Source organism: Octopus bimaculoides, chromosome 23 (genome assembly GCF_046866305.1).
Source record: "Octopus bimaculoides isolate indiv1 chromosome 23, ASM4686630v1, whole genome shotgun sequence".
Lineage (NCBI taxonomy): Eukaryota > Metazoa > Mollusca > Cephalopoda > Octopoda > Octopodidae > Octopus > Octopus bimaculoides.
Genome location: NC_142950.1, coordinates 21,781,850 through 21,796,925, shown reverse-complemented (window position 1 = coordinate 21,796,925; position 15,076 = coordinate 21,781,850). Strand labels below are relative to the sequence as shown.

Sequence of the window (15,076 nt, the reverse complement as noted above, 5' to 3'; positions counted from 1 at the left end):
AGCTGGCAGAATTGTTAGCATGCTGGAGAAAATGCTTAGCAGCAATTCTTCTGGCTTTTTGTATTCTCAGCTCAAACTCCACCAAGGTAGCTTTTACCTTTCAACCTTTCAGGGTTGATAAAATAAAGTACCAGTCAAATACTGGAGTCGATGTTAGCGACTATCCCCTTCTCTTGAAAGTTGCTGGCATGTTCCAAAATTTGAAGCCATTATTATCATCATTATTATTTTTTGCAATTAAAAAAGAATTTTTTTTTATCAAGTGTTTCTTTTTTTTTTTTTCATTTCTGATTTTTTTTTTCACATGTAATATCTTTTCACACTAACCTTCAAAAGAAAAGAAAAAATGGCAACATAAAAATAAAAGAAAACTATTGCAAAATAGAAAAAAAGCAGAATAATAAAAAAAAAAAATTATATTTAAAAAAAAAAACAAAGAAAAAGAAAACGCCACATTTTTCAACTGTCTTTGATATATATCTTTCATTTTATAAGAAAGAAGAAAAAAATGCCTTCAAGAGACTTGGCACTGGAAACAGGATAGCAACATTTTTAATATATGTAAGTTTACAAAGTTTGTTAAAACACTGTTCTTGTATGTATGTATATATATATATATATATATATACACAAAAAAGAAATAAATTTTATTGCTGATTTGATTAAGTGTGAGTGAGAGAGAGCATGCAAATTTGGCTGGGGGGAAAACAGTCCCTGGAACCTAGATTGTAAGATTCCTAAGGAAGGCCCCCGAGTAAACCTTATTTAGTGGGCTGTTTCATTGCTTTCATTAATTAATAACTATCAATTAGCATGTTGATGGCATGTGTGAGTTTGTGTGTGTGTGTTTTGAGAAAGTGTTTGTACATATATATTTGTGTGGGTCATTGACTATTTTGAATGGTGACTCTCTCTCTCTCTCTCCCTCTTTCTCTCTCTCTCTCTCTCTCTCTCTCTCTCTCTCTATCTATCTATCTATCTATCTATCTATCTATTTCTCTCCCGTGACCCCAGACTCATGATGTTGAAATCTTTTAAGAAGGCCTTAAGAATACCTTCGTACCATTTGCACCAAAAATTGATCAAGTAAAAGGCATTTCAGAAGTTGTTCCTCACCCATTCTGACCATTTGACCAGACCATTGCAGCTGAGCTCTGTATGGTAGTGTGAAGACTGGGTAATGCGATATGATAGTTGAAGATCTTAGTGGCCTAGATTTGTTCTTCCTAAAACTCTGCAGCATTTTGTGCAAGCAGTTCAGATAGTACCTGTTGAGCTTTTGGTTGTTTGCAATATACAGTCACCATCTCAGTGGGACATGGCTAAGTTGATAGATTAATGGTTGAGTCAACCTTTGCTTTGGTTCAGAAGCTGACACCACTTTATTCTGATGTCCTTGCAAAGTCTATCAAAGGCGATGATGGTTTTGAAAATTCTTAAAGAGAATACTGCCAAGTAATGTAAACCTGTCATTAGACAATAGCATCTGATAACTTCAACATGATTACAGTCATCATTTACTCATTGCAAAGGACTAGTCGGCACATAAATTCAGTTTTCTTTGTGCTGATGGTAAGGCCAAAGTCTTTGCAGCAGAGGTGGACTTGCTCATGCACAGCTTGCTACATCTCAACTTGCATCAAGAGCTCAGACATGCATAAATAGAAACTTGTCCTTAGTACATTACTTAACTTTGGTTCCATCAGTAAGATAGCAAAAGTCTTGGAGTATATAAAACAGTATGGTTGAAAATATCATGTTGAATAGCGCAGTTGCTGATACACAACCTTGTTTAACACTTTATGAATTAGAATACTACTGTCTACTCAACCTAGTCAGAAAACATGCCCTTATGTTTGTACCAGGGGAATAAACTTGTCAAGACAAATAGTTTTGTATGGTCAATAAACATTGTGTAGAGAAGACGATGGTGCTGTTCGTGATATTTCTCTTTAAGTATGAATACAGCAAGCATCATGTTGGTTCTTTGTGGATGGAGAAGAAAAGCCACAAAGGAATATGGTGAAAATATTGACATCTCCTAGTTCATCAATCGGACCAAGTGGTAATTAGTTAGTACTTATATATATACACACATATGCACACATACTCAGGTGAGGGTTGGTGAGAGGAAGAACATCCGGCTGTTGAAAATCTGCCTCATCAAATTCTGTCTGATCCATGCAAGCATGAAAAAAATGGATATTAAACAACGATGATGATGATAATGAACAAGATATATATATATATATATATATATATATATATATATATATATATATATATATATATATATATATATATATATATCAGATGTAGTAGAGCTGCAAACAAAATGTCTTGTGGTATTTGACTGTGTCCCTCTACATTTTGAATTCAATCTACCCTTTGGCTGAATACAAGGATGATGTGTAATAGCAAGTTTGGTTTCCTAGGAGACAACCCTGCTCTGGGCTTGAACCCAGGGTCTGTAAACTGTCCAGCTTTTACATCGACCATTCAATCACTCTGACACTATTTAACCATAGTTGAGGTGGTTGTTGTTATGTACATTCTTTACATCATCACCACCAACAGAACCAGGAGAGCCCTGGTCAAACAGAACTATTATGATCAAAGGCCTTCCAGACATGACCAATATGTCTTTTGGTATATCACGGATATATTTGCTTACTGTGTCCTGCTTTAATTTAATGTGATTCAAATGAGATTTGGGTAGCGGTGGTAGGGTGACCGATATTTTCTTGCAGAACACCCCCAGTACTTGCCTGGTACTTATTTTATTGCCCCCAAAAGGACAACAGGTAAAGTTGACCTCAGCCAAATGTGCTAAAATTCTTTTTGCATAGCTTTTACCTGTTAAGCATGCACCTGAGGATACACACAAGCATCACAACTTCATGCACTTTTCTTTGTTCTGCTCCATCTCACTACACTTTAGAGTAGTTTTAAATTACATATTCTTAACCAGTCCACCCACTCACTACACTTTTGTGCCTCACCAAAGGAGAAACTAATAATAATGATGACTCTTAACTCAGCACAAAACCTCTGATTAATCATAAGTATTCAAGCTAATGAGTGAACCTCTATGTTGTCATTCAATCTGTTAGAAACAATAGTTAAATTTCCCTCAGTTTATATTATACTGTCTTGGAAAATAAGACACACTGAATAATGGTAGTTCCAGATAGAAGAATCTCTGAAATAAAAGATGGGATGGTCATGGCTGGACTACTTTTAAATATAGGTATATGCATGATCAATTCTAAGGACTAAACTACAAAAGCAGCATGTGTTTTTTTTTGTTTTGGCTTTTTTTTTTTGCCAGAAGGGTGGTGGATAAAAGGACATTATAAAGGCAAATTTGTACACAAAAAAAGAGGTCACTCTTTGGGCTCAGTATAGAAAAGAAGCATGAACAAAAAAAAGAAAAAAAAACATGATGCAAACGTTAATAACAATAATAACTTCTAACATTAATAATAATAATAATAATAATAATAATAATATTAATAAAAATTTTTAATTGTTTTCAACAATGAGTATTTCTGTTTTCAACAATGAGTGTTTCAGTTTTTCCAGTTCCACTGGAACTGCTTCCTCAGTGGATTATAGAGTAAGTGGCTGAATATTCCACAGACATTTGTATACCCTTAGTATAATCCTCAGATATGACACATGGTGTGACAAGGCCAGCACATTGTATTACAGGTATAGCAATCCATCCAATGGGCTCCCGCACAATTTCTCTCTCTCCAATTTCACTTACAAGGGCTTGGATCAGTCTACAGACTTATGGTGAAACGATACTCATTGCCACTCCTTGCGATCAAACCTGGAATCTTATGATTGTGAAACAAATTCCTTAACCCCTCAGCTAAATCTGTGTCCAAACAACAACAGTTAATAATGTGTTGGTAGTGGTGGGCACAAACACCACATCTAAATATTATATTATATAATTTTAAATCCATGATGTTCTTTGGTTAAATCCCTTTATAACTACCTGGTTTTGGGTTCAGTCCCACTGTGTTGCACCTTGGACAAGTATCATTAATCTTTTACCATAGTCCTGGGCCAACTGAAGCCTTGTAAGTGAAATTTGGTAGATGTAAAATCCCATTAGCTGGATTGTCCCCATTCTTGCATGACAGACTTAATATAACACCCTGTTTTCCACCATATAGCTCCCTTTTTTCAGTGCTTTTAATGGGGTCTGAGCATTCAGAGTAAGGTATCAGATCCAAGGATGGATAACTTACTCAGTTCTTACCATCAGTAATACAGTCCCTGCAAAAGAATTCTGGACACCTTTTTTCCCAGCAGTCTTAGAATCTCTCTCCAAAAGGGTCACAAATGCTAGTTTTTCTCTTATCAGTCTCAGAGTCCCCCATCCCCAAAGGTCACAGATACCACCTTTTCTCCCACTGATCTCAGAGACTCTGACAAAGGATCATAGGTGCTTCCTTCTCTCTTCTAAGTCATTAAAAAAGAAAATAAATCCTTCTTGGTCGCCTGTACTTTGTCCCTTTCTCATCCTCTCTCTCCAATGTTGAAGTCCCTGCAAAAGATTGTGGAGAATTGTCTTATCATCCTCACTAAAATATTTTGCTCTTGTCCCTAATGAGAGAAAATCACTCCTTAAACTTCTACAATTTAATAAATTATAATTAATTGTGTGTTAAAGATCCAATTAAATTATGATTTTAACTACGAGTTACAATAATCCTGGGTTATTTGTTAATATAAATCTCAGCTGTTGGAATTCATTTATAGCAATATTTACTAATCAAATGTTTTAATTATATGTTGTGTGTGTGTTTATGTGCATGTATGTACATGTATTTGTTCGTATTTGTGTTTGTATATGTGTACACTTACTGTATGTACCCTAATATAAGAATTTATATATTTTTGCTCTCAAAATAAATAAATAAAAAGGGATGGGGTTTGGGGATCACATTAAATTTGAGACTTTACAAAATTTCTTATCTGTTAAACTGCTTCTTTACTTTGAGTTTACATCTTGCCTTCCATAATGTACCAGTCATCTACTGGGGTAAATTTAACTATCTGTACCCCACTGCTAAAATTTGTGGTCTTGTGCTAGAAACAAGAGCTGAGATATGAGGAAAGGAGGTGGATTAGTTAATTAAATCAACTCCAGTACTTGGCTAGTACATTATTTTATCAATCCCAGTGGAGATGAAGAGTAGGGATGACCTTGGCAAGATTTCAACTCAGAATGTTTAGAACCAGAAGAAATACCACTGATTGTAGATGTCAGAATTGGAGCGGTGGAACTGGAGAAGATTCTCTATGGAATTTGGTTATGACACTTTATTTTCTGAGGGAAAATTCTTGCCATGATGACTTATCTATCCCTTTCTGATGTCAAGGCCTATAAAATAGCTTCCTATAATGTTCTGCAGTTGATACACTTGACAAAACTCTTAAAGACATCGTTCCAGCATGGCTGCTGTCCAACAACTGAAACTGGTAAAAGAAGTTTTTTTTAAAAAGATGGAAGAACATTTTTACATTGTGAGTTCAGATCTGAGCAGTATTTACCTTTGCTGTTCTTTATGGGTTTAATAAAACATACACATACATATATACATTCACACATGATGAGCTATGACATAGTTTCCATTAACTGAATTCAGTCACAAGGAATTGATCAACTTAGGATTATAGTAGAAGACATTTTTCCAAGGTGCTGTGCAATAGGACTGAACTCAAAAGTACTTGGTTAAGAAGTAAACTTCTTAACCATGTAACCATACTTGCACCTATTTTTTTTCGTTTCCTTTTACTGCTTTTGCAGATTCCCATGGCTCTCTGTCACCGTTCAATTCCATTATTATGAATTTGAATTGAGAGCTTGAGTCATAATGAATCTTTCATTAACTGATTACACAACCATGGATGCCACCCCTAAGGATGCATTGCAGTTACTCTCTTGATAGAGCTTGGTGATTTTGACCATTGATCTTCTAGGAGTCCTTCTCTCAGCATCACTATAAGAAGGACCATCGGTTCAGTTGAGCTCTTCTGCTATCTCTTCATAATCTGCCATGCAGCAGTCCCGTGACTTCACCACATCCCTGGCAGGGTGGCTGAATGGGTGATATGCCTTGCCAAGGAGTAGTCCATAACTATGCAGGACATCACTCTGTGAGGTATTTTTAAAATACCCACATACCTGCATGCTTATCTAGAAATATATAATACATCATTTAATGTCTCCTTCCTTTTTTTAAAGACAGTATGATGCAATTTAAAGAAAACTTGGTTGCTATTTCAAGTAAATTGAGTGACCACCTCATAGAGACTTCCTTGGGATTCACTATGTTCAACAAGAAATTGGCATAGGTTTTACTGAGGTACAATGTGCATAGAGGCAATGTGGCTCAGTGGTTAAGAGTTTTACTTTTCAACAATGAGGGCATGGGTTCAATCCCATACCATGACATATTGGGCAAATGTTATTTTCTATAGACTCAGGTTGATGCATACCTTGTGAATGACATTATGTGAATGAAAATTGTATGGAAGCCTGCTGGATGAGTTACACCAGTAATCCAAAGTACAAATTTGTCACATGCACTGTGGCAAGCTGATTTGGCCAGAGAATGAGTACATGTATCAGTGGAATCCACATTTATTCAGAAACAGGTAATTCACTTAATCCAACAAATAGGTATTTGTCGTCAAGCATTGAAGGTCCACCAACCATACAGTATGTGTGTATATATGTAAGTATTATGTATGAGTGTATTTGTATGTGTAATTATATACTTGGTTATTTTATGTATACTATTGATTCACACACACACATATATATATATATATATATATAAATGAACGTCTACACAAATACATATATGTATGTTTACACACACATACATATATGTGTGTGTGTATACATACATATCAAAATGTATGAATACATGTGTGTGTGTACAAGGTGATTTCAGAAGTTTTCAGACTTTTTCAGGGGAGGCATTTATTAAATTTAGGCAAGTACAAAACCCTAATTTCCTTCAAAGTAGGAAACTTCTGACTTCAGTGCACTTGTAGCACTCTTGTCACTTTGTGAAGGCCTCATGGAAGTCCTCCAAAGTGAACATGTCCATAACCCTTGGCACAGCCTCCTTCATCTTCAAAACAACTGCCCCAGAAGTTCTTCAGCTTGAAGAGGAACCAAAAATCATTGGGAGCAAGGTCCGGACTATATCCCCATTTCTGTCAAGTAGTTGGTTCTCAGGATGCTAATCACTTCATACCTTTGGAACAAACTTCACAACTTCACACACATTTTACACAAGTTCATATCTTCATGAATAATTCTGTGTTAAATTGCCACACCAACTCCAAATTGTATGCTTATTGCCTTTACAGACAAACAATGATCTTCATCCAGAAAATTTCAAATTTTCTCAACCTGCTCTGATATTCCAATGGTTCTCTCCCTCCCCAACCTCATTGTCTCTCACCTTCTCTCTAACATCCTTGAGCCTTTCGTGCCAACATACGAATTAATTCATAAGGAGCCTGGAGCAGTTCATAAGTTTGTGTAACGTTTTTGCCCAATTTAACACAAAACTTTATTGCATAGCAAAGATTCCAAACATCCCACCTGCGTTCTGCAAACTAGACGACACCTGTAATTAGCAGCATTTAGTAAGGTGTGTTCAAAGTGCTGTTACAGATGTCTCCTTCATTCTGGAATAAGAGAAGCAGGCAGGTCAACTTGTATGTATAGAAATGAAATACTAAAATTACAATAATCTAAGCTAGTTACAATTGTGTCTCCTAAAAAGTTTCAAAATTTCTGTAATGCAATTCGTATGTATATGTGCTTATGTGTGTGTGTGTGTGTGTATATATATGTATTGTATATAATATATATGTATTGTATATAATATATATGTATTATGTATAATATATGTATATATATATGTATTATATATATATATATGTATGTATGTATGTATTATACATAATATATATATGCATACATGTATATGGTATGTATACATATATATATGCATGTGTATGTGTATATATATATATATATATATATATATATATATATAGTACAAATACTTGTATTGAAATTTTTAATTGCCAATCTAATTTTCAATTTGTTTATTTATTTATTTATTGTATATTAATGCATCTTGTTTGTGAAGTGTGTGTATGTGAGAATGTGTATGTGTGTGTTTAGTGTGCATGTGAATATGAGAAAGATTTTTTATAAACATCTGTGTGCATATCTCAGACTGCATGTCTGTGTGTGCATTGAATAAGCTATAAAAATATATTATTAAAAAAAAAAAACACTGAGGCATATATCTCATACATACCATCTGCATGCAAATAGAGAGAAATAACTTCTAAAATACACAAATAGTTAAGTTGGTGTTAATATATTTTAATGTAAAGTCCATCAACTAAAAAATAAAATAAGAAAAACATTTAGAAATAATTATGGGTGAGGAAGTAAAAGACAACGTTAACTTGATGACTTGATTAATAGTATTTTAATCTTTATTTAGTACCAAGTAAGGGAGATAACTTCAGTCATGTTCTGGTCTTGTTAGACCTCATCACTGTTAGACAGCTAGAAACATGTCTTGTGTTGTCTCTTATATGTGCTTAAATTTTTAGAATAATATTAATCATTGAATTACTGTTATCTTTTGCCTCGCCACATTATCATATTTAATAATACTGTTTTTGTTTTTTGCTTTTTTGCTGTTTAAATAATGCTGTATACACTAACTTAACCATTTGTGTATAGTGTCTGAACTTTGTGTGTGTGTGTGTGTGTGTATTGTTACAAAATATTGTTCTATAAAGTTATAATTTATGATGTTTACAGATTAAACTCTAATAAGGCCTGTAGTTAATAAGAACTGATTGTATTATTATTAGTATTAGTTGTATTAAAGGCAGTGGGTTGGCAGAATTGGTAATGCATCAGCAAAATGCCTTGCTGTATTTGTTCTGGCTTGAATCCTGCCATGGCCAACTTTGTCTTTCTTCCCTTAAAGGTCAATAAAATAAAGTACCAGTCAAGTACCAGATCTGATAGTACCATTTAACCACCACCTGCCCCAAATGACTGGTTTTGTACCTAAATTTGAAGGCATGATTAGAGCTGGTAGAATGATTAGAACATTAGAAAAAATGTTGTGCAGTATTTCATCCGGCTCTTTAAGCTCTGAGTTCAAATCCCATAGAGATCAGCTTTGCCTTTTATCCTTTGGGGATTAATGATATGAAGTATCAATCAAGTCCAAGAATCAATGTCATCAACTTACCCTTCTCTCTAAAAGTGTTTGCCTCATACATAAATTAGAAGGAATTGTTATCATGTACTCCAAGGTGGCAGCTGGCAAAATCATTAGCTTGTTGGGACCAAAATACTGATGTTTCTTCTTTATGTTTCGAGCTGACATTTGACTGAGATCATAAGTACCAGTCAATTACTGGGAGTCAATGTAAATGGCTATCCACTTCTCTAACATTGCTGGCCTTGTGCCAAAATAAGTATTATTATTATTATTATTGATTTGACTCAGGTTCAGTCTTATTCCTGGCAGGATTTAGATGTGTAGTGGGTTACCACCTGTAACCTTAAGTATCCACTAGCTTTCAGTAGTCTTTCAATTTGTGTAGAACCTTCCTCATAATCTTTCCTCTCCCTAACAGGCAAACTATGCCTAGTGGTATTTAGTGAAGATCCTTTTACATTCTGAGTTCAAATCCTGCCAAAGTTGATTCTGCCTTCCATCTTTCCAAGTGAAGGGAGGGATCAGAAAAATAAAGTACCAGCTACATAATGGGGTCAATATAAGTGATCACACCCACCCCTCCTCTAAATTTGTGGCTAGGTTCCTAGTTTAGAAATTCTTATTGTTAAAACTGTTCAGTTGTAAATTTGTTTCCTATAATCTATAATCAAAAATCAATATTTGTGAGTTGTTAAATGATTCAATATGTTTTTACAGATGTCTGATATTCCAAGTGGTGGAGCAACAGTTTTCCCTTATATTGGACTGAAATTATTTCCCAAAAAAGTAAGAAATATTTTATCATTCGAATAAACATTATTATTGTTGTTGTTATTCATCATTATTGCTATTGTTATAATTGCTATTATTATTATTGTTATTATTATTATTGTTATTATTATTCCTGTCATTAAAGCAACAAGCTAGCAGAACTGTTAGCATGCTGGACGAAACGCTTAGCAGTATTTCACCTGTCGCTATGTCCCGAGTTCAAATTCTGCTGAGGTTGACTTTGCCTTTCATCCTTCTGGGGTCAATTAAATTAAGTACCAGTGAATCACTGGGGGGGTCGATGTAATCGACTAATCCCCTCCCCTCAAATTTCAGTCCTTGTGCCTATAAGAGAAAAGAATATTATTACTCTCATTGTTTCACCTGTCTGCACCTTCTGAGTTCAAATTCTGTCAAGGTTGACTCTGCCTTTCATCCCTTTCAGGGTCAATAAAATTAATATCATTTGAATACTGGGGTCAATATAATCAACTTACCTCCTCCCCTAAAATTGCTGGCCTTGTGCCAGCATTTGAAATCAATATTATTAGTGCTCTTATTATTATTAAGGCAGTAAACTGGCTGAATTGTCAGCATGATGGGCAGGATTTTTGTTTGTCTTTACCTTCTGAGTTCAAATTCTACTAAAGTCAGCTTTGCTTTTCGTACTTTCAGAGTAAATAAAATAAGTACCAGTTAAGTACTGGGGTCAATGTTACAGACTGGCCCTGCTTCCTGCAAAATTTCAGGCCTTGTGCCTATAATAGAAAGGATTATTATTATTATTCGGTATTTCGCCTGTTGTTATGTTCTGAGTTCAAATTCCGCCATGGACGACTTTGCTTTCATCTTTTTGGGGTTGATAAATTAAGTTTCAGTTGCTTACTGTGGTCGAGCTAATTGACTAGCCCCCCCCCCCAATAAAAATGTTCCAGGCCTTGTACCTATAGCAGAAAGAATTATTATTATTATTATTATGGCAGTGAGCTAGCAGAATCGTTAGCACACCGGGCAAAATGCTTCGCAGCATTTCATCTGTCTTTACATTCTGAGTTCAAATTCTACTGAAGTTGACTTTGCCTTTCACCCTTCCAGGGTTGATAAAATGTGTACCAGTTAAGTACTGGAGTTAATGTAATTGACTTATCTCCTCCTTTGAACTTACCGGACTTGTGCCAAAATTTGAAATCATCATTATGATTATTATTATTGTTGTTGTTGTTAAAAGCATAATTACATAAAAATATCTTGAAATACTAAAGAGAAAATTTATTCAATAAAATTGCCACTGGCTATAACCATGGCCTCCAAACGACTTCGGAACTGTTCGACTCATAAAACTCCTACTCAAACCCCTTAATTCCTGATATCATTTCTATTCTGTGTAAGTCAGATTTTTTTTATATGTATATGTATGTACATTCTTTGTATTAAAATGTATTTAATATTTTTTGTATATTGACTTGCCTAATTTGCTTGTCCTCTACCTCAAATTTCTTGAGCACTACGAAGTGTATTCTATACAGAGAATACCTATCTCTAATCTCTCTCTCTCTCTCTCTCTATATATATATATATATATATATATATATACATATACACACATTTATGGAAAAACTGAAAGTTTCATCTTTTCTTGTACCTCATACATTATTAATATAATTTTTCTTTAAAACATTTTTTTAAATATTTCTTTGATTCCACTTTCAGTAATTTGAAGATTATTTCAAATTCACAAGATTTACTTATAATTTGTTTCTTGACAGGGCACAGCTGCATTCTGGTACAACTTGCACAAGAGTGGAGAAGGAATCTTCAACACGCGACACGCCGCCTGCCCAGTCTTGGTCGGTAACAAATGGGTAATGAACAAATGGATCCATGAGCGAGGCCAAGAATTTCGACGACGATGCAGTTTAAACTCCAAGTTATAGAACAATTTTAGACCCCTAATCAATAGAACTGGAAATAAATAAATAAATAAATAAAACAAAAATATAAATAAAATCTCCATCCAAGACTATCATCACTAACTACTGCCCTGGACTCATGTTCCCTATTTCTTCCTCTTTTTTCTTCTTCATCTTCTTCCTTTGTTCTTTCCTCTCACCTATTCTCCTCATCCCCACCTCCCTCTCTCTCATGTCTTGCCCTGAGTTTCAGGCTCGTTTTTGTTTTGCTTCACTTCCCTTCCTCTTCTCTTCTCTCATCTGTCTGTGTCTGTCTGTGCATCTCTCTCTAGTGCTCATCTCTACATCAAAACTCCTGCATTCTCCGGAAAACAAAGCAAAAAGAAAAAAAAACATTGTGGTGGTGGTGGTGGTGGTGGTGTTGGAACTTTGAGATATATGCCCCAGTATGGGCATAACCAGGTGATTGACTGAAACCAGCACAAGTAATATTCAGTAATATATTATATATGTAGATGTTTATGTGTGTGACATCATGGTTTATATTATAAGAGCTCCCTCTAACTCAAAATTGAATTTTGTTTTACTTGTGCAGTGCTGTTATTCATCAGGAGATAGATTATATACCTCGGATCAGTGATTCGAATTTGTTTTAAGTGTGACTTGAGTATATGGTGCTGATGAGCTGAAATAACAGTGAAATATTGATATCCACTGTTCTCGTTTACCTACAGGGCAATTTATTTCACCTGGTTTTGAGGTACACTGTTTCCTTGGATGAAATACCACAGCCTAAAAGCGCTTAAACAAAACACGTCCTTTAAGAATGTGACATCAATAATGTTTATATGTGTGCAAACATACATATCTACATATGTATATATTTCTATGTCCACTGTGGAAACATTATATAACATGATTGACACACTTCCACAGTGTCCACTGTGTAGTATGATGGCTGTTTAAATGTAGAAAATTACAAAAACAAAACAAAAAATTGAACAAATCATTGAAGAACTTTTATGCCATTTAAGAATATTTTAAAATACCAACAAATATTTTAGATTTTTTTTTATATATTCTTTCTTTTGTTTTTTATTTAATATCTAAAAAAATTCTTTTTCCATTAAATTTTTTTTTTCTTTTTAACATCACTTGTAGTAGAGGTTGGAAAGATTGTTCAGAATTCTCATTTTCCCGAGATCTAGCCATCGACTCATCTAAAACTTCCTTGAATCTTTGCCCATCCTCTCACTCTTTTTTTGATATTTGCAAATTGTGGGCTGAAATTCTACATACCTTTCAAGCTATCAAAAATATAAAAACATATCCTGCTTTGCTGGTTTCCTCAACCCCTCTTCCAATATGCTCCCTTCTCAAACTATGTCCCTGTCTATCTTTCCCTTTTTGGCTCTATGTCTGCTTCTTTATCCCCTTTCTTCTCTCTCCTCTTTCAACTGCCTTCATTCTCAAAGTCTAACCCTAAGACACTTCATTTAAAACCATTTTTTTTTCTGGAAGAACAGAACAAATTGTCCACAATGCATTTAAAAAAAAAAAAAATTTCCCCCCAACCATCTTACATAGCCCACATCCAAAATGGCTCAAGTTTTTAGATTCTGTCTCCTCCCTCCCCAGGCACACACCACTACCATCACTATACACCACCACCACCGCTTTTGAAGATTTTTCAAGGGCCTCCCTCCCTTTTCCATTTCCCTCTAACCCTGGTTTAAAAAATACAAGAATATATAAAATAAAGTAAGATGGAAAAGAAAATCTCAAGAGTCTCAAAATTTCTTAAATTCTTCCAAAAACAAAAGCAATAACAATATTCTTTATCAATTTCTTGTCCCCCAAATTTTTTTCTCTTATTTTTTTTAATAAACATTATATATATATAATATATATATATATATATAAAAAAAACTTTGAATATATATATAATTAAAAATAAAGACAATAAATAAAAAAATACAAACTTTAAAATCCAAGAAAATATGTTGAACAGAAGAGTGAATGGAAATAATTTTGCTTGGCATTGGAGGAAGAAAAAATGGTTTTTATTATCTTTTTTTTTTTGTTTTTACATTTTTTTTCTCTTTTTATTGTATTTTTTTTTTAAGAAAAAAGAAATTTGCATGAAGAAAACAAAAGAAAACTTATCTGAATGAATTTGCCTCTTAAAACAATTTGTTGCTTTGATATGTTTTTTGTTTTTATTTCAATGGTCTGGTCAGGTGATGTGTATGGATGAGAAGTGGTGGTCACTTGACTCTTGAGCATTCAGGTTACTCTGTCAAGTGTAATTTTAATTTCTTATATCTTTTTTTTTACTTGTTTTAGCTATTAGACTGTGGCCATGCTAAGACACCACTTAGTTGAATGAAGTGGCCCCAATACTTTTTTAAGCATGGTGCTAACTTTACCAGTCTTTTGCCGAACTGATCAGTTACGGAGATGTAAACACATAAACAACACAGTTCTATATTTAAGAACTATATAATAATAATAATAATAGTAACATCGATAGGAATGAGAACCCAGGTTCGAAATTTCCCCAAGACACCTGACGAAGGCTGGAGGGTATATCAGCCGAAACGTTGTGTTAACAACAAACAAGATGAGGACGAATATCCGTCAAATGTAGATAATGTAAATAATGTACATAAACAACAGTTGTTAAACGGTGATCACACACATATATAAGATGGGCTTCTTTCAGTTTCCATCTACCAAATCCACTCAGAAGGTTTTGGTCAGCCTGAGACTATAGTAAAAAACACTTGCTCAGGGCACCATGCAGTGGAACTGAACCTGGAACCATGTAGTTGGGAAGGAAGCTTCTTACTACACAACCATTCCTATGCCTATTTATTCACATTGCTTTGAATTAATCATGCATTATCTTGTAGCATCAAGATTTTGATGGTATGATTGTTTATTTTTACAATGACATTGTAGGGTAAGTGTGAAAGGTTGGATTTGGCCAGTTTGAACCTTAAAGTGTTAAAGCTGATGGAAATTGTGGAAGGAAGAGAGCCAGAAAGACATGGGACAAGGTAGCAAAGGCGGATCTCAAGAGAT

The 15,076-nt window shown here is 34.4% G+C and overlaps 1 protein-coding gene across 4 annotated transcripts in view; it reads left to right on the top strand.

The window, feature by feature from the left end:
• Positions 1 to 14,192, top strand: part of LOC106882470 (prolyl 4-hydroxylase subunit alpha-1) — a 135,729-nt gene extending 121,537 nt beyond the window's left edge. For 2 of the 4 annotated variants that reach the window (XM_089340667.1, XM_089340666.1), the window contains exons 11-13: positions 496 to 561; positions 10,026 to 10,094; positions 11,846 to 14,192. In XM_089340667.1, coding sequence (XP_089196793.1) covers positions 496 to 561; positions 10,026 to 10,094; positions 11,846 to 12,013 — 303 coding nt within the window. In that variant the 3' untranslated portion in view covers positions 12,014 to 14,192. The remainder of the gene's footprint in view (positions 1 to 495; positions 562 to 10,025; positions 10,095 to 11,845) is intronic. The other 2 variants (XM_089340669.1, XM_089340668.1) reach the window with 1 other exon arrangement.
• Positions 14,193 to 15,076: the final 884 nt, after the last annotated feature.